Raw genomic sequence first — 24,393 nt, 5'->3', positions numbered from 1 at the left:
GTGTTTCCTCCTCAGCAAATGATCTTCACACATTTACATACAGACTGAACCAGAGGCGTGTTCAGCAGAGCAGGTGCTCGCGAGTGCTCGCCAAAATCCCCTATACCTGCAACAAAAATTTGGACGAGCGCTCGCGAGCACCCTCTCTGCAGTCAGAACACGCCTTGGTACCAAGATCGTCTAGATCAGGTACTTTGCTGAATGGTTAATATCTCAACATCAAAATACTTTATAAGTTAATAGTTTAATTTTTACTGCATATAAAAAATCAGTGTACTTTTATGTACAAATATACATGTATATATAATTACAAAAGATCCTAATTTACAATATAATTCAAAAAATAATATAAGTGATTGAAGAGTTCATGATATGTACAATGAAAATATTGGAATGGTTCGTGTCCCTTGTAGAAATAGAAATATTACATGGATATAAATGACATAAAAATATACTGCCAACATTCCTTACATTCCACAACTGCTCTCTATACATATTCATAAAATGATATTTATCAATATAGCATTAAAAATTCCACATATGCACATGGTAAAGTTTAACAGCCTTATGAATTGCCACACACTAAATGATATGTAATAAACCATAGCTGTTACAAAATGACATGCAATAATGTAATAAATGTAATCAAAATTGAGTTTCTATCTCACAACACACTTGTTCATCTCTCGGGAAACCGAATAACAAAGTTGATATGTATCAGTCATAAAAAGTATAAAAGCATCCACTCTGGACTAACACTAGGTAATGATATGTACTAGTTAAAATCACAGTACCGTTATATACAAATGATGAGTTTCACTGAGTAATAAATGTAACAAAATGGTTGAATATGACATAGTCAGGAAACTTTTTCTATCTGTATACCGTACTTAGAATTAAAATTACAACAATGAAAATTCTGAAATGCAGTAATATTTATCAAAATAATCCCAATGGAATGTTTAAGATCCTGAGTTCTACACAGTAACATAAAATCAAGGATTGCGCTTCCTCAGATTCTGTACGCATTAAAAACAGCCTTAAATTCAATGAGAATATTAGGATTCAAACTTCGCATTGTTTTATATGCTACCATGAATTCGTGTAATTTTGTTTCATCAGCACTGGAATGCAAATATTCACAACACATCAAAATGTTATGGCACAAAAATTATACGTCAAAACAACAGCACAATAAATAATGGCACAATACCATTAAAATCTTGTGCATCATACAATTAAGAATACAACCTTGAAAAAAAAATTAAAAATTGTTGCATATACTTGAATCGTTCCCCTGGTAATACATTAAAAGTGGTCAAATACCAAATTAAACAAAGAACAGAATTCCAGAAGAATGGTTAACATTAAACATGATACAGGATATGATACTAGATAAATGTCCTTTCTGTAATTTACGCAGAAAATCTGCCTACTACATACAAAGTACTTTGGGATAAGAAACGACACAAGGTGTGGCATGGAAGAATGGAAGGATTCGCGCCCAGTCAAATGCTGGGCTGCTAAGAGTTCCGTAACATGTATCGCTGTAGGATAAATCCGATGATGAGAGTGACTAACGTAAAGCTGGCTTTGATGACCGTGCCCACATTGAAGAACGGACAGTACGGACATTGGTAGGAGCCGCACACGTAACACACGTTCAGATTAAACAAACTGTACGTCGAGTACATAGTTGTGTTGTGCATACCTAGGGAAAAAAATTTTTTTTCGAAAATTAAGAAATATGTGTATAAAGAAGGCTAGTGGTCAACAAAATGACCATCAGTTCTACATTATATTTTAAGGTATTTTTTTTGGCTAAAAACTAAGGTTAAGTAATTTTTTAAATGTTATAGCTTTAAAATTTGAATAATTATCTATATATTTACACATAAAAATGTAGCTCTTCATCTAAAGAAGATAGTCTTAAATTACGTGTAAATGGAGAGCAGTGTGTGCGACTTACCTGGCTCGTAGTAATCGTAGACACGCATCTTGTGTTGGATTGTCATGTTAGCCACCGGGTACCATCTGTGTGCCTCTAAGTCTACACAGGTCTGTCTCTGATCAAGCTGTCAATATAATTATACATGTAAATCAATCAGTACAGCTTTACTGAAGAATACAATGGTAATAATCATTATTCAAATATATATCTGTGACAAAAGTTAGAAGAGTTTGATTTCAGCCCCAATTTTATATTTTCCCCCAATCCCTTAAAATTTATTATGCTGAAGAAATAAGTAGTTTCTTCATGAAATATTTTGTTGATCAATTTTGCTTACATATTCAAAGTAGAAAACCACTTTTCTTTTGTAGAACTCGGCTCGCTTGAGATTGGATGGAGAGGTGGGACTATTGACCAGGGCTCGCAGAGTGTCGTTCATAATCACGTAACCGGTAGGGATGTCGATTTCCAGGACTGTCAGACCTGACTGCTTGCTGCGAGTCTCATACACCCAACTAAATACAAAAAAGACATAAAAATAATTATTGATAAAAAATAAAACAAAAAGATCATTTTAGAAATAAGAAATAATATTGTTGTGTGACTTTTGAAGGCTCCTACTTTTCTATCTCTAGCATACAACTTACCTGACACATGGTGTCATTCGGATTGTGGAGAAATTTCTGCCACTGAACTCAATGTTGTAGTTGTCCAACAAGAAGAATTGGATAGTATCCACCGGGTTACGGATTTGCCATGGATATTCTACATTGACTGTTGTGGTCAACTAAAATAGAAAAACAGAATGCATAATAAACCCCTTAAAACCAACTTTTAAGCTTAGATTCAGAAATATAAATAGAAGAATATATCATAAACCTCCTCTTTTAAGATAAGATAACTAAATGTACAATATACATGTACTTGTCGTGTAGAGAATATTGCTCTTATATATACACTATATACCGTTATGTACATGTACAGTGGAGCCTCAGTTATCCGGACGCTTTCGTTCCCAAGTACAATCGTCCGGATAGGTGAAGCGTCCGGATATCTGAAATGTATCTATTGTTGTCATGAATGATAATGTATTTGTATACAATGGCTCCCAGTGTTGATACTAGTTTTTTTTGCCTTTCATACCATATATCAACACATGCTAGAGTTGTCTGTTGATATGAACGTTTTAAAATATAAAGAACTCTTCTTCATTTTATTATTTTGTCATAAAATATTAACCGGACAATAATGGTAACCTAATCTAGCTAAATTCTTTGTGTCCAAGTGTGATATGTGTGTGATACACTGTTGTTTGCAATTTTCCAATTTTTGAAAGTGATTTGGGAAGTCAGTGTGTTTATACAAGCTACTCATTAGGGTCTAGCACGTAAAAAAGGTGTGAAACTTAATTGACAGGGGTAACTATTTGTACTGAGTAGGGTATCATCAAATTTTACCGTCCGGTTAAATGAAGCAAGATTAGTAGTAAATAAGTGTTTTGTGGTAAAAACAGACCGTCCGGATCCGGAATTCCGGATAAATGAGACAAAATAATGTATAAAAAAATCTGTTCCCAAATAAAATCGTCCGTAAACTGAAGCGTCCGGTTATCTGGCGTCCGGATATCTGAGGCCCCACTGTATATGTAAATCTTCAGACCTTTAATATTGATACAGTTCTATAAGTTTACCTGAATTAGTGTTCTGCCTGTTCCCTTCACTGCCACTCGGACTTGGCCAAACACTTTGGGTAGCTGAAAAAAAAATCAACAGATCAACCATAAAATTTCTGCTTCAAGAAGTTTTATGTCTGCATCTTTCACACACATTTTCTTTGATAAAGATTTTGGCAGTTATATCTGTCACATCTGAGCCTGTGATTTGCTTGCTGGGGAAGGGGGAAGGGGGAAGGAGACGGGGGAGATACCTACCCAGACTTCCTGCATCACGGTGTAGTTGTCTTTGGCCATCATGAAGGCATCATTCCACTCTGGGGAAGCAGAGGATTCCAGCTTCAGGTCCATGCTGAACACGTTCCTGTTGGGGTCGACCAGGGTGAACTCAAACAAAGCCTCCATGGCAGCCAAAGTGTCCTGAAATGTCACACAGACCATATTATTTGGCATTATAAATTGCTACTATCTTTAAGAATTCTAATACAATCACAAGTCCTACCAGTGTACTTTCTTGAATACCATGTATATATATTGAAGTTACTTAGTTTGAAAAATAATGACCTTTTTATGTTAAAAACATTTTTTTTATATAAAAATGTTGGTACCTGTGTAGAGGCAAAAGCTCCAAAGGTATTCCTCATGGTTTGTAACCACTTCATCATGGAGTCCCTCTGTTCCTTGATGAGTCCGCTGGTACTGTCAGAGCTTGTTGTGGCCCCGAAGTGATTGATGTGTGCTAGCAATGCATAGGATGTCGACTGTACGGCGTAACCATCGTTGATCAGCGGTAGGCGTGGTAACATGTACAACACGGTGTTGACGTACTCTGAGGGATTCTCTCTGATCTCATCGTCCGAAAAGTAATGTTCTGGCTCTACAAAAAAAGGAAAAATAAGATTACAAGAAATATATGTAGTACATGTACATTTTCCATTTTTGATGATAATTTAAGATGATATGGGACATCTCCATCTCCTACCGAAATATACAATAAATTCAAGTATAATTTTCTTTCTTTCCTATAATTGTTACCTTACAGCATAGAGAAATGGGTTAGGGCATATTTACAAATCTGTAAGTCATGAGTTTGAATCCAACTGGAGCCTTTATAATTTTTACCAATTTTTGTAAAAATTCTGAACCAGTGAAAGTATTTCAATTAGGATATATATTTATCCAAATAAATATTGACAGGTGTCTCATACCACCTTAAAAACTGTATATTATTTTATAAAATTTATTGGCTAGTTGAGAAAACCCATCTTTTTGTTATCTTTGTTTTAAATAGTTTATATCACTTGTAGCACAAAAATGATTGTTTAATTCCTATATACAAGTTCAGTAGGTACATACTTGTTCTAACATGCTTCCACAAGGAATCAAACACCGCCCGACTCCTGACACTGCTGAGGGACAGGGCATAGGATGTTATGGCCAGGTGGAAGACCTCTGTGATTTTGTTCACCTGTTGAGACAGGTATTCTGAGGCCCGCTGTTTGGCCTTCTCCATACAACTCTGCGATTCCTGCAAAAAATTGAAAAGTTTGATATCAGACTGGTGATTGTTAATAAGATGCAATTTCAAGTTCAAAAGAAAGAAAAGAAAACCTGAGAAACTATTACTAGGGTATAATATATTTCTAATTTGCAATACATTAATTTATCTCTATATACTTGATAAAAATAAAACTTTGGGCATGGTTTGAGCAAATGATCTATGAAGTTAATCAATATGGTAAACATTTTTTGAAAATAAACAATTTAACGTACCATAGAGGTGTCCTTGATTTTGTACAACGCGATTAAGACATATGCTGTCAGGGGTACAGGATGGGCTCGTAACGTGTCATTCTCTACTGCCTCTCGCAGAGATCCCTAAAAATAATATATATGTAAAAAAAATGGCTCAAACTGACCAAACAATTTATCACAACTTTTTCAGAACAGACAGGTATGTAGGAAGACTGTGGAGGACTCACAAAGTTCCTGTCGTAGACGGGGACGCCAGGCAGCTCGTTGAATTCTCCGGTCACATTGTGCTGCTGACTGCACAGCCACAGCACCATCTTGTTTATCAACTCCAGGGGGATGAAGAAGTCCTTCTCCCACTCACCAAACTTGGCCTGGAACAGCGACTTGGCCACAAAGGCTGTCAGCCTAAAACAGGGTTCAGAAATAAGTCAATACAATTCTCATAGTATCCTAAAACATTAAATACATGTACATGTAGTTAAAATTGATAACAAACAATATGGGTATTTTACAGAGTCTTTGCACCATCTCACCAGACGCTAGGTTTGGGGTCGTCCCTAAACATGCGGAAAGATCCGTCCTGATTCATATACCCCATCTGTCTTTGTAGAGCTAAAGTAAACGTAACAAATGCATTAATAATTCTGATGGACTAATGCAAACAACTTTGAAACACACCCAACAAAATGTGCTCCTAAACGATTAACCTTCATTGTTTTCATTGTCTCATAAAATGCAGTTAATATAAGATACCTGGTATCTTGTATTTAGGCAAGTTATTTATTGCAAGTTTAACTTTAATGGCAATTTTCAACTGACTTCATTTGAAGTGTTATATTCCATAAAAAAGTTAAAAATATTGCAAAAGATTAGCACAAATCTCCCACCTATATTCATGTATTTAAGGGTCCTCTGTAGGATGTCATTGCTGAGCTGTTGATTTGCTTTCTTGAACTTGAGGGTCAACAGGTTGTAAGCAAAATTAAACATGTTCATTTCTCCGGACCCGTACGGTCTGTACAGAATGTCCTCGGCAGTCGGGAATTCCTGGAAGAATCCTGGGGTCACCACATCACCTGTTTAACAGACCAACACAATTCTATTACAAGTGACCAAATACAAAACTTGTATTAAAGGTACCATTATATACTGTGAAACCATCCTAAATCTCTGGATCAATTCTGTAGGTAGATCAACTGTTCATTTTTAATTGCTTCTTAGTTTCCAAGGCTGATAATAGTTTTGATTTCATCTAAATGAACAACTTGTCCATTTCTTACTCTCAGTTTAGCAAGCGGTTTTAAACAGTACTTGTGTTTATATCAAAATACAAATATGGATAAAAGATTTCAAATCAGATATTTGTTATTGGTAAATTCTTTGCTAAGTGTATGTACATGTATGCTAGCTGTCCTTACCAAAGACAGTGACATGTCCCTTGGGAGAGCCGGGGACAAACTGGTGGTAACGCTGCTCCGGAACGATGAACTGATCGGAGACATTCACCTTCAGATCGGGGATAATCATGGATCCAGACGTGATCATGTCAATCAAGTAGGGGGTGTGGTACATGTTCTCTATTCCATCTGACTATTAAAACAAGGGAGACAATTGTGTATCAAAGTCCATCGAGCTTTTGGGCAATAAATACACTGCACATCACGTATGCAATGAATACATTTCTATATGGGGAGATATTGGCAATTCGGTTTTTTTAAAATTGAAATATTTGTTAATGGTGCTGGTTTGAAAATTCAATCTCTGTGATTAGTAGTAATGCTGAAATTATGGTGCTCTTAACTATTATGCTTTTATTGTGCATCATTCCCTATCAAAACCAACTTCTGCATCCAGGCAAAATTACCTAATTGACCCCTTTAAGGTAACTGAGGTATTGCTTTTTTGCAGGGCAAATTGATAAAGTTTGGTGAAATATGATACAACGAAAATTGTTTAATTCTAAGTCATTAAATTATTTACCGACTTAAACTTTCCAAACTTTATCATTTTGGATAGCAAAAGAGCAGTTATTGTGAAGAGGTCTATATGATACTTAAATGAAATTTAGACATTTCTAAATGCAAGTTACATGTGTAGTTGTGCTTTATGATACTCAGAATTGTATAAGTATATTTGATTGAAAGAACTGATCCACTTACTGAGACATAGATAGTTCTGGTGACAATGTCTCTCTCGAGGAAACACCAGGCACTGACGGTGAAGTTAAATGTTCCCTGCACCATGTTGGGGACAAGAGGCATGAAAATGTCCTTGGATTCACCAGGCTCCAACTGCAAAGACCAAAATACAACCTTTAATGTCTACCAACATCATACATTAAGAAACACTTGCAATACTTACAGATGTTTTATTAGGATGTGATATTATGAGGGTGTTAACTTACAAATACAATTGTCTGGTGATCTCCATTGTGTCGTCTGGGGGCGTAGGATTGTACGAAGCCTTCATCTCCGACGAGAACCGAGTCATAGTCAGGGGAGCCCTCCATGGTAACAAGCACCTGTCATCGACAAATATATCAATCAGAGTTTAGGATAATTAAGTCTTTCAAAAAAATATAAAAACACACTTTCTTCAAATCCCTGAGAATTTAGACAAAACACTTACCTCAATAAACTCGTCTCCAAACCAGTAGTTAAACACAGTCACCCTGACTCCCACTTGTTCTCCTCGAATGATATGTTCCGGACATTCCACAATAATGTACATGTACCTTGTGGCATCGTACTACAGAAACAAAAACTAGTTTACCAAAAATTACTCTAAAACGAACATAATTTACTGAATATTCTTAGGCTTTCTCCGAGGTGATGTGAAATGAGGAGATGTGAAAATTGATGGGAATCTTTCATAAAGATTGGTTGAAAACAGCATACCTGAATAGGTGAGGGTTGGATCCCTAGACCCAGATTTCTGCTCATGGACACACCGTGAATAACCCAGGTAAGTGGGTATTTAGGGACGGTCACCCTGAAGTCCACTTCACCATCAGGTCTGTGCAACAGAATTTATATTAATTAATGTCAATTCTTTTACATACTTGCATAGATTTTTAATTTTGATAAATAAAGTATTTCTAAAATATATTTTGCTTTCTTAAAGTGTAATTAAATAAGTGTCACTATGAAATTAACTACAATCAGAAGAAATTCTGAAAGTACTATTTCACCTAAAAACTTTATTTTGCAAGATCTTTCCCTGATATTTCCTTCATACAAATACAGAACACATAAAATGAATGTCAATGAACGCCTTTACTGAAACAGTACATGATTTTTGTGTGTATGTTTGTGAAAAGCCATTGTCTTACTTGGTAAATGTTTCTTTCCAGGCCCAGGAACTGTCCTCATAAAACCGGAGCACACGACTGACCCTGTTAATCATGTTGAGGGTCATGTTGCTGTGTCTAGGATCCTCCATTGGACCTACAACCACAAAAATAAAATTCCATCAAATTGTCATGCAAAATCTTCAGAAAAATATTCTAATCAGCTAAAATCAAAATCATTCTGCTTACTGATATTCTCTGAAAAATAGGTATTTCAAGAACTACTCCACAAATTAAAAGCCAGATGTCCAGTAAGTAATAGGACACAATAAGTAGAGTGGACTTACAGTTCTGTTCGTCGGCCCAGTCTGTTTGACATTGGTTTAAACCATCACAAGTCTCGTTGACGTGGTAACAGAAGGCTCCGGAGAAACACGGCAGGTAGTCCGGGTCATTGTGACACTTTAATTCTGTGCCTGGATGGGTCATAAAAAAGATGACATAACCATGATACACAGAAGAAATGAGGAAGAATACAGAGTTTTGTTACATATAAATACACTTTTAACAATCTAATTTGATATACAATTACCAAGCCGTTTACATATTTTAAGACAATTTTTTGTGATAATGACAATTCAGAACAATTGAATGAAAACTACATTTGTAAAGGAAAAGCATTAAAAACTATTTCTTTAATGTGTACTGGTAAAAAAAGAATGGTTAAAAACGATTTCAGCTAAGAGCAGCTCTTTGCTTACTTGTAATGGGAACTCTGTTAACTGTGAGATCTGACATCACCAACAGCCCAGCATCCTGAAAACAACAAAACAAACTTACTTTACATTTTCAAACTTCTGTCATGTAAAAATTCATCTGGTGAATTCAATTTATTATAAATTTATGATCCACCAATAGCACCTTGTGCAGTAAAACCTGTGAGTAAATGGAACAAAAAAACAACAAGGATTCATGTACATACGAATGTCTCCCTTTCAATGCTTACAGATTTAATACAGTTCATCAATTGTGCTACAGAAATGAAGACAAATTTATACGTTATGTGAATCAAATTGACGCAAACTTACCCTGAAGGTGGTGTTTGCATCGATTCCATGACCGCTTGCGGTGTAGAACTTGTACTGGTATTCCACTTCACTCTTCCTCCACAGGTGCTGCCAACTCTTGCGCCCAGAGTCGTAAGTGTTTAATTCATCAATTATCTACAAAACAAAGAAAACCCTCAACATTAGTATACCAGCATGAATTATGTGTATCTGATTTCAGTATACACTGGTCTACATGTTTCCACGTGCTTCTGACTAGGTACTTACGGTCCAGTGATTTAAGCCGTCATTCAGTCCTCGTTTGTAGAGATCTAGTGGAATGGCAGCGAACGCTACGTATGCACCCGGGTCAGCAGTGGCCAGAATCTCCACCGTATCACGTGTGAAATCTTTTCCTCGATTTACTTGCGCACCAACCTTAATAAAAAAAAGAGCTCAGTGTCATAAAACAAGAATAGAACCCAGTACAGCCTTTTTGTATCAAATTTTTGACTGTACTATAGTCAACATAAAAGTACTGAATCACATATAAACAAATCAGACATCAGTTTGGATAGATGTATTTTCAGGATTATACATGTATATGTTAATACCACCCCACCCCCTTTTGTAACATGAACTTGTCCAATGCATGAATTGAATCTCTGCAACAAAATAGTGCCCCACCTTGTTATTGGCAGTTCCATCCACAAAGAACGTTAGTGAGTCCACCACGATCTCCTCGGGCTGTCCCGACAAGTAATACACTACGACTCGAGCTGTCGGAACCATGTCTCGAGATAAAGCAATAGCAAAAGATTTCCTGCGAGATAGCATTTCCAATTCTTCTCCCACCAAAATATTGCCACCTCCAACAACCTAAAAACAAAATAACACGTTAAAGTTGTTAGTTTTTCATAGTATAATAGACAGGTGCAATAAATGTATACAAATTTCAATATGTTAGCAAAGAATTCTTTTTTATCATCTAAATAATATTTAAAAAAAAAACAACCCTGACTGACCTGATAGAAGATCCTTGGGACATACAAGCTGGTTTTGACGTGGAACAACATGTAGGTGTTGACCTTGGGACTGCTGGTAGAGGTCGACAGGGTGATGTAACTGTTGCTGGGGGAGTAGAACCTAGTGGTCATCATGGCGATAGGTGGGGTGGTGGAGTCTGCCTCCCAGCGTGCCTGAATAACAGAAAACACAGGTCCACAATTTATGTATACAATTTACATGTTCATATTACTCCACAAACTCTTTGAAGGAAGGGTGAAAACTACAAAGTACTAATTTCACTTTGAACATTTCAAAAAAATTTTTTTTAAAAAGATGCTATGAAACGGATGGATGATATTCTCAATAACCACTGATTAATTCCACAAACTTTTCCTGTAACTTACGGTGAGTTTAAGGCTTTTTATAGTGTTGTCCATTGTGATTTTGAATTGTGCAATTCCCCCACTGGGTGATTTACTGGACGCAAAGTATGGTAGCGTGCTGCCTTGGGGCTCTAAATCCAGCCGTACCTTGCTGCTGCTAGACACAGGGGTGCCATCGTATCTCATTACTGCCACCTGAAAAACATGATTTTACTGTAAGTCGTTTTAATTCCACAGTCTTAAAATTTCACTTTTGCTTTTAAAGTACCAATCGCGATGGTTTTAACTTCACGCTGCTTAAAAATCAATTGATCAGAATATAAGCATCGAAACATTTTTGAAAACTAATGATGGTATTCACAATGGGTTTAATTTCGCTGGAAAATATTAAATCGCGAGCATGTCATCACCATTGCCTTATTACTTATCTCCCATACAGTTATTTCATTTAATTCTCTTCAATTCAATCATGAATGTTCCTTGAAAAAGAGATACTTATTTTCCCATCAATAAATTTTTTTACAGCCTTATGAATTCTACACTGTATTTCTTCCTATGTAACACTAAAAATAGCAAATACGTGGTATTTATATGTATAAACTTTTTCTTGCAATTTTCATTCAAATCAACAGAATATGGAAAACATATCAGGAATTTTTTCACAAAAAAAACTAGAACTGTCCTAATGGGACTAATACCCCCGCAAGGCTAATTTCAAATGGGACAAATAATTGAATTGAATAATAAAGGTTTTGAACACATACAAAAAAAAATTCTAGAATTGTAAAAAAAAAAAATTAGTTAACAAAGAAAAATTAAAATCAAAATTGTCAGAATTTCACTGTAAATACATATCTATAACAGTATTACATTTACAAATGTATGTATCTGATGATATATTTTTTAAAAATTTAATTGATTTAAAGAAAAACCAACAAAATGACAATAACCCCTCCCTTTGCAGTAAATGGAAATACCGGTAGCCAAGCAATGCTCTTCTGTTGATAAAACTTTCAATATCTTTCTAATAAGAGTCTTGACACATGCAATTAGTTGTTTCAAATGTTCCTCACTTTCTTCTATGGCACAATGGAACTCCATATCAGAAAATTGATCCCATAGGACTATGATTTTCTTTGATGAGCTTGTTAAATTTAATAAACTCCCAAAACATTACCATAATTACCATACTATGTAAAAAGTATGTAAAAAAGAAAAATTAATATTACAAACAATTTTAAAATTGCCAAAACACTACAATCATATCAGTAATTTTAAATTTCATTTAAATTAATGCCCAATAGGGTCACTTCATCAACTTACTTGACAAATAAATTTAAACAACCTCTAAAAATAGTTTAACTTCTTTATTAAAAATGATATTATTTATTTCCTTATAATGAGAGAACTTTTGGTTTACATGAAACAGTTTTAAAATAGCCCCAAAACCATCACCCATTTTACAGATTATCAATTTCCCCTAAACACATGCTCAATCTGAACCATGGCTCAGATAATGGCTCCCTTGGGACAAATGAATTCAGCCACATTTGTCTTTGATGTTCTTATTAGCTCCTAAGAATTTATCATTGACAAACAAAAACTTTGCATTGTCAGTTGATAGAATACTTATAAAAATTATTTTTTTATTAATTAAGACATAAAGACAAAAAACCTCCATCTGGATGTATTTATATAAATATATTTTAGAGTGTTTTCTATTAATCGATTAACAAAATCTGTAAGGATTATCATTTATCTATTACAATAAACGGATTACATGGAACATTAGTCCTTGAAAGTTTGATTAAAATTATATCCGAAAGTTTTGTAAGTTTCGTTTTGTTACTATCTTAAACCTCATCATAATCTCGGATCGCATTCTTTTAAGTTTTAGAAAAACGTTAGAGAAAAATCACCACACTCAAACACTTTAAATATTGCTGAATGCTGCTTGTTTATCATCGTAAGTGTACACGCGATAATCTCAAAATCCTTAGCTATTTCGAATTTAGGCTTTGTTCTTTCATCAATAACCATAACTAGCTTGTATTTAGCGTCCGGAGATAAGGTATTTCTTTTCCGTGGGGTTTCCATATTACGTCTAGCCTCAATACATCCGTATTCGTTAAAACAAAAAATTAAACAGTGAATAAATTTTACTTTTTAATAAAAGTATAAAAACACTCATGAAGAGAACTTATCAATTCACACCTTTGTATATCAACCGGTCAGTCTGGCATAATTACTGTCACCAACCGTGACGACAGCCGCCAGGGAGAACTTCAATATAACCGTTATAAAAACAACTAATTATCACCTTTGGGGACCGATCAGTGGCTTCAATATAAGCGATATTTCAAAATAACCGATTTCATTATATCCGTGAAATCAATGCAAAGAATATGAGAGGTAAAAACTGGGGATTTATTTCTTATTTCAAAATAAGCGGAATTTCAAAATAAGCGAGTTCAATATAAGTGGAGTAAGCTGTATAGAGTAAGGAAAATGAAAACTGTCATAAAATCATTAAATCTTGTCTGATCTTAAAAAAAATTGCAGGTGCACATCTTCAGATTGTGTTCAACACATGTACAAATTTTCAAACTGTTCCATGCAGTAATAAAAAATTCTATAGGGGGGACAATGTTGCGTCTACAGACAGACGGACAGACGGACTGGGTGAAACCAATATACCCCCCTAAACTTCGTTTGCAGGGGTATAAAAAATATCTTCAATCTTACTTGAGCTAAATATTTTGACACTGGATATATGCATTGCATGCTAGCCATGCTTAAACAATAGAAAACCACTATGACCACCTTTTTACCTCTATGTTGAGTAAGTGAATTTGTAATAACGTACAATAAAAATAATTCATATTCTTTTTTACCTGAACAGTGAGGACGCTGTCTGGTTTGAAGGTTCGCACCTTATCCCCGACCCATTGGAGCTTGACCCCCGACTTGTACAGCACGGTGCTGGCATAGCCCACCCTGGTCATTCGGAAGAACCAATCGTACACCGAGGCATTGAAGTGAAGCTCCACCCCCTCGAACCCACTGTACATCCCAAACTCATTGCGTAGTCTTGTTCGTATTTCATCCATATTGAACTCAAATGAGATTGGACCTCTCAGCTAAAAATACAAACTTAAGGTTAAGTACACAGACACAAACTCATAAAAACAAGATGTGTAAATTGTTTGTTCAGTTCACATGAAAACGGCATTAATGATCAGTCTTGGGATAATTGACTACAGAAATGCATGTGAAACTGTGGTTTCATAAATATCCGCAGGAATCAAATTTTGTGTATTCAATTAAAATCACAGTTTCAAGGATACATAAATTTATGGCCAATGATCCTATCAATACAAATGATAGCAGAAATTTCACTTCAATGAACATTTAATTTCATGGATCAACTCAATAACGAAATCTATGAAAATGGGTATACAATGAATATTGAGGAAACCACAGCATTCAGAGTTTCGTTACTGTTCTCATGTACTCACATAGCCCAGTGACTTCTGAATGGTGAAGGACCTTGGTTCGAAGACAAACCCGCTATTAATATTGTTGACACCGCCGTACATATTCTGTGGTTCTTTTACAGTCAATAGAACTGAGGCATTGCCCTCAATAGGTTTACCGGTCGTCATGCTGAATAACAGAAAACCAAAGATAATGAAAATTAATTTATGTATATCATATATAGGCTATTCAATCTGGTGAGGTAAATTACAATACATGCAGCATTAACTTGATTTCTAAGTGTAACATTTTTAAAAGGTATTGTACACTTGGGTATTATATTTTTTTACAAATGAAGAAACTTATATATTTTCAAATTTCAAATCTATGCAAATTATAATAAATATTCTGAGCAGACTTAAAAAGTGGGGGTATTGATACTTATTGTCTGAACACCCAGTATTATCTGACCAATACAAAGTCAAAATAAAATCCTTTCTCTTACTTTGCCATTATGATGCCTCCAACTGTGTTCACATTTTCTTGTATGTAGGATTTCACCGTAACATTCACATCAAATCTTGGGTCCCCTGAAGTCATAAAAATAGCATAGCATGTACAATATAATTGCATGTGCCTAGTTACAAAGGTCAAATATTTGTCATCTACAAAATGCTAAACTGGCATTCATTAAATTTCAATAACTTACAGAATTCTTCAACCTGGAAATGCTTGTAATACGTGAACCCCTGAAAATAATATTGGTAAAGATAACTCTAGTATATTAAGTTATATATATATGAAGTAAGGTAATCAATTCCTAGCCATTTTTAACAGCCAAATAAGTCAATCCTTTCTCAGAAATGTTCAAACTCATAATTTCAGATTGATTTGGACAGACTTAGGTGCTTTCAGGTACTTACATAACCATCCACCTGGATGCTCCAGTTCCCATAGTTTGGCTGGTCAGACAACATGAAGCTTTGACTGACAATTCCTGTGGAGAAAGTGAAATGTCACAGAGGCTTGGTGAATAACTGTTACAGTACATTATTTTTCTGTAATAGTACATGTTTTCAAAATCTGTCATTTTCAGACCAAACATTTCATGTAAACATTCGCTGATCATTCCGTGATCTCGCTGCCTCATAGTGCCAGCACTTCCCTTATTTCAAACTTAAACCCTGCTTAATGAAATAAACACCTTAAATTTATCTTTGATAAATGGTAATCCATAGCAGCACTGAAGGTATACATGTAGTATGTACTGTAGATTCTTTATTTTATGTGAGTACTTAATTTTTGCGATTCAACTGTTTTGCATCAAACCATTAGAATTTAAAATTGCAAACGCCAAATTTTAATCATAGTTTCATTTACTTTTCATATGTCTGAAAAATAAAAGCAAGATTCATAAATTCGCAAGATGTGATTCTTGTGATTTTTACGCAGATATTAATTCCTTGCATTTAATTAGTAATGTATTACATGTATACTGGTATCCGTACACAAAAGAGGATGAATGAATAGGTGATCAAAAGTTTGAGTCTCTATTTATACAATTTCTCAAGACTAAGAACAGCTAGTACATAGCACTGTACAATACATACCTCCAGCATTTGTCTGCACGGCAAGCCATCTTCTGACAGGGTACCCAGTAGGATCCTGTCAAAATGGAGGGAAAGAATCACTTATCAGGTAAAAGTACAAAGAACAAAAATACATTTTAAATAAGATATTCTTATTTGCAATTGATTACACACAAACAACTGATGCCTACCTTCACATAGATTGTCATACTTCCGTATTTTGGCATCATGTTTTGTTTGATTGGAAGAACTCTGAATGAAACTGAAAAAAAAACCCAGTTACAATAAAGAAGTCATATGCATTTTACAGACACAAGTTAAAAAAGAGGAATCCATTTTTTTCCTGAGAGATTCTGATAACTTCTGTTAGTTGATAAGAACTACAAACAATACATATAGTGCTTTTGGTTGCCTACCATTTTGTCCTTGCTTGTAGATGGGCTTGCTGAGCTGGATGAACACAGAGGCCTGCTTTGGGTCGAACCCAATGTCAGTCTCATTGAAGAACACATTCCCAGAGTCTCCAGCTTTCCCCTCTACTCTCAGTTTATAGTGCCCTCTCTGAGAGTTAGATGGCATCTGTACAAAGGGTGGATAAGTTAACTTTACATACAAAGCACCTTTATTACACAGAATGTCATCTTTTGCTGCAATACAAGTTCTACCTTTGTGAAATTTCTGGGTACAATTTCTGCAAAATAGCTGTACAGTTAGGGTAAGAGTACTGATACTGCACATTAGATAATGTACAATGATTTTTCAGTTGTTTTAAAGCTTTGTACTAAATACACACTTTTTTGAATAAGACTCAATTTTCTAAAGCAAAAGATCTAACTCTTTAAATGATTTTTAAAATCATTTTTTAATGAATATAATTTCTGCAACCATGAAGAAAAAAGAGTACAGGTAAATTGCATGCATACAGAAATTGTGTAGATATTAAATTGAATACATTAATTTTATATTCACACACAGAGGTACTATTTAAAATCATTGACCCTTATCCTTACAATTATCTTTGAAAACAGAACCTACCCTCATCTGCATAAGCCTACTGCCAGGCCTTTCAAATTTTGTCGTAATTTCAGCATAAGCTACTTTATCTTGAACAATTGAAACTTTCACATCAAAGTATGGATATTCATTCATTCTTAATATTGTTGCAAATATTTGGATGACTTCATTTGGCCTGATTACATTTGGTGTTATAACCATATAAATTCTGAAATAAAAACCATTTTATTAATATATATAAAGTTATAAACACAAAACCTTAGTATTTATTTTAAAAACAAATTCCAAAACCACTATTTCTTGTATCAAGCTTGAAAAACTTTTTGCTTTTGTTGGAATATCACAAAGACACACTTTTAAAAATTTTGAATCTATTTTTTTTTTGTGGTGAACTTTTATTTGTTAAAATGATAAAGATTCAAAATCACGGATACATCTTAGGCTCTTAAATTCACAGAGATAACAATTATCAAATCCAAATAACGTACGGAGCCCTCTCCATTTTGTATCCACTGGTGTTATCTATGATGGTCTTCCTGTCCTGGGAGTCTGCAGATGTCCACAGGACAGCCATGGTTATTGCTAACAGCCACATGTTTACACCTTCATTTATGTGGCCTACAATAAAGTTTTTTTGCACTTGTTACAAATATCAAATACAGATGTACAGGTATCATTTGTTGGTGTCTTAATTTGAATGTAATTTAAAAGTTAACACCTATTTTATAAAATAGATGTTAACTTTAAGGAAAATAGTTGTTTATCTTATGATACCGAGTTTCTAAAACACTGAATGTATAGTTAAAATTTTATTTCTAGTGTAAACAAAAAAGCGGAAGTGGATTAGATATAAAAATCATCGAAATTTGCGCATAAAAATAAGTAAAACATTTTTTCTTGAAAATCAAACACTTAGAAACAATGTTAACAAATAAATATTACTTAACAAAACACCAGAAAGTTTACAAATTTCGAAATAAGAAAAGTAAAGTTTTAAACCTCACCTTACGCAGGTGAAAAAATGGCGGCTTTGATATTTGAACTTACCAACTATGCGTAAATATAATTATTCGAAGTCAGTTGACATTTTCATGCATACAAATTAACATTCTTATCATATCTTTCGCATATATCGACTTTATGTACAAATATTGGACATTAACTTGATTTTTACCTTGATTGAAAATATCAACATACCTGTGATATGACTCGATTACGAAGGTCAGGGTCACTTCCTATGTTTACCAATATTCGAATTGTCGAGCCCGATTACATTGAATGCCATTAAACAGGTATTGTCGCTGTTTTTGTTTAAGCCCTTGCCAGTCTCCATTATAAAGGAACTTTGTATAAAGATATTGGAACTAATAAAATTTGGAATTATTCTATTTTATTGAAAATATGATGTCTAAGATGTTGAGTTAGATCTGATATTTAATTTGTTGATCATCCAGTCTCCTTTCTAAATTGATATTTACCATGTTTACCTGTATCAGAAATATAATTTTGATATACTAGTGCCATCTTTTGGCAAGCATTATCATGGTTTTTGAAATTTGGTCGCAATTGACGCCCAGTGCAAACAGAAGGGAATATACACTGAAAGTTAATATAGTTAGGATATTTCGGAAGTGTAGTTGATGCGTCGTATATGTAATGAAACCCAAGTACTGTATGTATAAACCAGTTACTTGTAATCTAACTGAGTATTTATTCCGAATCGAACCATTCTCAGTTTCAGTTCTTCGACATAGATGGAACTTATGAAATAATATATATTCATCTTCAAACTTATAAATTTTGGTAAGATATTATTACAAGTTGTAATTTGTATTCTCCACAGACTGTTTTATTTTTCCAACCTTGTAAAATAGAGAAACCAATTTAAGAAAAAAAAGGAATTTTAAGATATTTCGTGATCAAACAGACATACAATCAGATAGATAGATAGATAGATAGATAGATAGATAGATAGATAGATAGATAGATAGATAGATAGATAGATAGATAGAGGATTGTGACGTTTTAAAACCGTTAAATCATGTTTAAAAAAGTTTTTAATGTATCTTTTTTTTGTATATATTTTCATATTTTTAAATTTTGATTTCTGATTTACATGTAACACTTTTTTAGTGAAAGACAACAATTTATGCACATTGTATGTACTCTAAAGGTTGAAAAAAAATCATAAGTCAACAACTTTGTAAATTCATATTTATATTGGCATGAAGATACAACATGTGTACTTGTAATATTAAACACAACAGTAGAAACAATAAACGATAAATTCCTAAAAAAGACACACTACATAGAATACACATATCTGCTAGCCCTTTTACATACATGTAGTATATGACTGATAGTTGTAGAACTGTAGCTCTGCGGGAAACAGGTTGATAGACTTTCAACAAATATAATCTGACAGAGCCACTGTAATTAAAGGTTCCGTAACTCTAGACAAAAGAGAACAGAATGTTTTTTTTGACAGCTTTTTAAATAAATCATCTGTTCATGAACGTCACGTGTTCAGCCATGCACGAAATGCAGTTATAAAACTCCATGTTTTGTCAAGCATAGAATGCTACACTTTGACACGCCCACTACATGTACATTTAAAAAAGATAATTTAAAACTATACCCTGACAAATTATAACTTTTAGTTAATTTTTATTCCTATAATTTTATTTAGTTCTATTTTATACATTAGAGCTCTTTTTTCTCACTAATTGTGAATTATGAGTAATTAAAACAAATCAATTTAAACAAGAAAAAAGAAAGGAGAGACCCCAACCCCCGCATCAAAAAATTGTTTGTTCTTTAATGTGCAGCAGCGAAATTCCGTTTACTTTCTTGCTGAAACGTACACCTTGAAATCCTTAGGTTTTAGCGTCAGTCCATATTTACTGTCTACAACAGGGGGTTCTTCTTCAATGACGTCAAACTTGCACTTCTGCATAATGGTGCAGAAAAACAGGAAGAGTTCCATTCGAGCGAGCTGTTCTCCCGGACAACGCCGCTTTCCTGCTCCGTACGGCCGGAACAGATCGACGGCGGACCGGTTCACATTGCCGTCAGAATCCAAAAACCGGTACGGATTAAAAACTTTCGGCTCAGGGAAGTTTTCTTCATCGTAATTAACAGACCAAAGATTCAAGAAGACCAAAGTCTTGGCCTTAATGTATATACCGTTTACGTGAGTGTCTTTTGTGGTGCTGTGCGGTAGGGCAAAGGGAAATATACACGAATGTCGCATTGTTTCAATGATGCACGCTTCTGTAAACGGCAACAGGGGGTAATCGTCCATGGTTGGAAATCGGTCCATCCCGATCACTTCTCGGATTTCGGCGTGTACCTTTTCCTGGTACTCTGGATTCGTTGACATAAACAGTACAGTCCACTGTAAAGTGCCTGAAATGGTGTCGAACCCAGCTCCAATCAACTCCTGCACGGTGATCAGAATGTGTTCATCAGTGAGTCCTACGGAGAGCTTCTCTTCCTCGCTAATATCGTCCGTCATTTGAATCAGTGCGTCCGTAACGTCCCGGATGTTCATTTTGTTGAATGTATCCATGTGTTCTTGACGCTTCTTTAGACTGAATTTATTCATGGTTTCTAGTATACTCACGAACTTGTTGAAGGACCGTTTTGTAAAGTGTCGCATCCACGGCATGATGTCCACCGGGTTCCCGGCACCGGCAAAGGCCATAAACTCGTCGTTATTTTTCACGAGTTGCATGAAATCGGGGTCGTCTCTTTTGTATCTTTTTCCAAAGCACAAAGCACATATAATGTTCCCAACGGAGAGATAGATCTCATTGTGAGGATCGACGGGTTTCCCGGGGGTAGCCAGAAAATTAGTGGTCAAAAACTCGGCCTCTTGAATAATAGCCTCTTCAATGGGATTATGACGTTTGTTGGTAAATTGTGCTATTACATTTTGGGCTATGCGCCGATGAAGTTGCCATCTCGGTCCATAGTCACTAAAACCCATGCTTTTGCCGTTTGCAATATAATTGAACGAATAGAAATTTGGTCTCCCCGCAAATTCTTCCGATTGTTTGACGCATACATGTTTCAGAGCTTGAATTCCGTTGATGACCACCGTGGTATGGCTTCCCATTTTGATTTGGAATACATCCCCATATACCGATCGCAGGGATGTCAAATACTCGTGTGGTTTCTTTCCAAGACTGAGCAAATTTCCGAACAATGGCCACGCAAATGGTCCAGGAGCCGTTGTTGCTTTTTCACGGTTTTGAAACAAAAGAATGAAAGCACAGATAACGACAGCGCCTATCAAAATAACCGACAGAGGAATTGGAAGCACCGAAGATACTTGCAACATTTTGCTGGTGGACAAACCTCGCTCCCAGACTCAGACAGACGTGATCAAGGCCGCACACCCACCTGACAGTTGCGCAACTTATTTTGTTGACCAGTGGCCACCGGCGATTATAATTCGTGTCGGGAGAGAGCGACCGCTAGGGCAGCTAAGGAACAGATGAATGAACCCACTGTGTCAAAATGCTCCTTCTATAAACACACAGCCAAGTTTCACCCGGTTTGATTGACAGCCAAGGCGGACCCTTATCATCCGCGCACTGGACCAAGGGCAGCAATGTTAAATATTTATCCGTTTTCCTTCAATTCATCATCGTTTGTTTAGGCATCTGCCAGTCCGCAGGGGTAAGTAGAATTTATTTCGAACCAGTGCTGACCAAGGCAAGGTAGATAGAAGGATGATTGCTTTTTACTGGTCTTGATTGCGCAACTATAGAGATCGAAAGAATATGAAACCCACAGAAAACTCATTTGTTTGAAAAAATATCCGTCTGATGGTTTGGTTTGGTAAGCGTGGTACAATGACCGGGGGCCTACTGAAATCCGAGCTTAGTCAAGGTTTGACCTTTTGAACGGAATTATTTTCCTCCGCTTCTTAATACACCTGCGGAGAACCGAATACATGTAGATACAAAAATAAATGAAATCCTTAAAAATTTTCCCCGTGATAATGAATTAATATGTACTTTTTTATCATGCAAATATTTTTACATTATATTTGCATTCCCTTCAATATAAACAGAAATTCATTTTTTGTTTTTCAATTGTATAGCACACGCGTACGCAAAATTGTCTGCATAAATGTTTAATCCGTTTTTAGCTAACCTGAGCGAGGCCTTATCTTTTCATTTACAGAAAACATGTAAAACTTTTTATATTGTAACAGTTTGAAAGTGACTTATAGGTCCGTTTGGCCGGGTGTATTGTGTTATATTTGTAAAATAAATTTTGTAATCATGCTATATACACATGTCACTATAATAAATTATTTACTTACTTACTTACAGAACCACTGGCCTAATGATGACCACACTTGGCACAACGTATCCTTTTGTGAATTTTCAATAGTGGAGATAATGAGTATAAAGTAAAAAAAGTGGCTGTTTAAAATTTAAAAGTTTTATTTCTGAGAGTTAAAATGTACCGTCAGTGGAAGGAAAAGAGCAGCTCAGGAATAGTTTGTAAAAAGTTGAACATTTTTCTCTGAAAAAATGCAACAACAGCATGTAAGCTCGAAATTTATGATAACAAATTGGTCGTAGAACTCGAAAATAATTTACGTAAGAAAAGTCAAAAATTAGCTTGACAGCTCACAAGGAACAGCAGATATTGGAATTTATTGTCATCTTATGAAGTTAATTATGCAATAAATAAATGCAAGATTCAGCCCACGGTGGTTGGTTCATACGATTTGGCTTGTACTGCGCTTAAATGTTAGAAAAGTTTTACATTAAGATTTTCTATAAAGAATTGCAAGTATGATACATAGTTATATGGCTTTAACAACAGCAATGGAATCTGCACAGGTTTCGTTTAGGCCATAGAAAATAGATGGGTTTGAAGTATGCATGGAAATAATGTAGATCCTTTTCTGACCAAGAAATCAGGAAGTATGTTTCAAAGATATTGTCTGCATTAAATTAAATATACATGTAGTTTGTTTTGAAAAAGCAAAGAAATGTTTTTCATTAGGTGAACCTCTTATTTAAAGACAGCTTGCAAAATTGAGGAAAGTAAATGTTTTTTAAATTCAAAGGCAGAAATGCTTTAATTTGATATGCAGTCGCTGAATTGATGTTGTAAACGTTTTTATCGATCGTCAGAATTTTTCTTAAAAATAAAAACTTAACATTTTTTAAATCAAAGTTGGGTTTCCCCCCCCAAAAAGGGTTTATTTTTATATTGTATAATAATTACGAAATAAAAAATAAAAATTACTTAATCGAGCAGCATCTTTTTACTATTAGATACATTTCATATACAGGTGTTACACGAATCAAAATGTTCTATTTACTTTAGATCAAAAGTTTTATTATCATAATATTTTGCATTTATTTTTGTTCTTGTTAAAAATAAATTTCAACGACGATAAATAAGCAGATATTGTCCTTTAAATCTTTTAAAATATCACTGAATGAATGAAAACGAATGGTCTGTTTTGTAAGCAGATGAAACGAGACACAACCTAAAAAAATGGAGACCAATCACTCTGAACTATTTGCGGGTTCATTTTAAAGTAGTTCTGGGTAACCGAACCCGACTATTTTTGTTACACTGACCCACTGCTCTACTGATCTCCTCTCTCATGACAATAGTTGTACCTTAGGAAGTAGAAGTCAGCAGAAAGTACAGACGTTCTTATAAAACGAGGGATGATTTCAAGTAAAACTGTGAAATAAAACTAATGGCGCTATTAATTGTAACGATATACGCGCATGTAAAGAAAAAAGTGGACGCGACTTGAAGATGTATTGTTTTTCATTAGCAACCCCCTACCCTGAAGAGAAAATATAAAAAGTCCTTCAATTTCTAGATAAAAAGGAGATCAGATCGTTTCTACGCTAAATATTACCACATTAAAGAATGATTTAAGGTCATTTTTCCAACACAGTATGTCGAAATACTGCATACCAACCCTTCACAGTTCTTGACGTGTATGAAAAAGGCTTATACAAGCATCACAAACCTCAGAAAGAGTATGTTGTCATAAATTCAAGTTCTGTCGCCATTGTCACAGAAACTTGTAAACGCACTGCTTCAATTTCCAGGGAATGAAAGAAGCCTTTATTGGTATATCGTCAACGTTGGAAGCCTATATTGGTATATTGTCAACGTTAGAAGCCTATATCGGTATATCGTCAACATTAG

At 34.9% G+C, this 24,393-nt stretch overlaps 2 protein-coding genes across 2 annotated transcripts; both read right to left on the bottom strand.

Annotated features, from left to right (window-relative positions):
- Nucleotides 1–227: 227 nt before the first annotated feature.
- Nucleotides 228–18,430, bottom strand: LOC128188389 (CD109 antigen-like). Its single transcript, XM_052859406.1, has 36 exons — nt 18,382–18,430; nt 17,673–17,802; nt 17,206–17,392; nt 16,587–16,749; nt 16,362–16,432; nt 16,192–16,246; nt 15,505–15,578; nt 15,291–15,330; nt 15,087–15,171; nt 14,623–14,770; nt 13,999–14,244; nt 11,126–11,299; nt 10,739–10,912; nt 10,401–10,592; nt 10,002–10,151; nt 9,756–9,890; nt 9,429–9,483; nt 9,015–9,143; nt 8,710–8,824; nt 8,276–8,393; nt 8,007–8,126; nt 7,783–7,899; nt 7,538–7,669; nt 6,797–6,968; nt 6,266–6,454; nt 5,912–5,990; nt 5,606–5,783; nt 5,397–5,501; nt 4,980–5,151; nt 4,232–4,500; nt 3,882–4,043; nt 3,642–3,704; nt 2,599–2,738; nt 2,289–2,466; nt 1,970–2,075; nt 228–1,711 (listed from the first exon to the last, which is right to left on the bottom strand). Exons 2-36 carry the CDS (start codon nt 17,777–17,779, stop codon nt 1,524–1,526), a joined length of 4,788 nt encoding a protein of 1,595 aa, XP_052715366.1. The 5' UTR covers nt 17,780–17,802; nt 18,382–18,430; the 3' UTR covers nt 228–1,523.
- A 960-nt stretch (nt 18,431–19,390) lies between these two features.
- Nucleotides 19,391–22,047, bottom strand: LOC128190897 (cytochrome P450 1A5-like). The gene has a single exon (XM_052863136.1). It carries the CDS (start codon nt 21,527–21,529, stop codon nt 20,027–20,029), a length of 1,503 nt encoding a protein of 500 aa, XP_052719096.1. The 5' UTR covers nt 21,530–22,047; the 3' UTR covers nt 19,391–20,026.
- Nucleotides 22,048–24,393: the final 2,346 nt, after the last annotated feature.

This window comes from Crassostrea angulata, chromosome 6 (assembly GCF_025612915.1).
Source record: "Crassostrea angulata isolate pt1a10 chromosome 6, ASM2561291v2, whole genome shotgun sequence".
Taxonomy (NCBI): Eukaryota; Metazoa; Mollusca; class Bivalvia; order Ostreida; family Ostreidae; genus Magallana; species Magallana angulata.
Note: the sequence above shows the minus strand (reverse complement) of the source record. Positions and strands in the feature narration are given on the sequence as shown.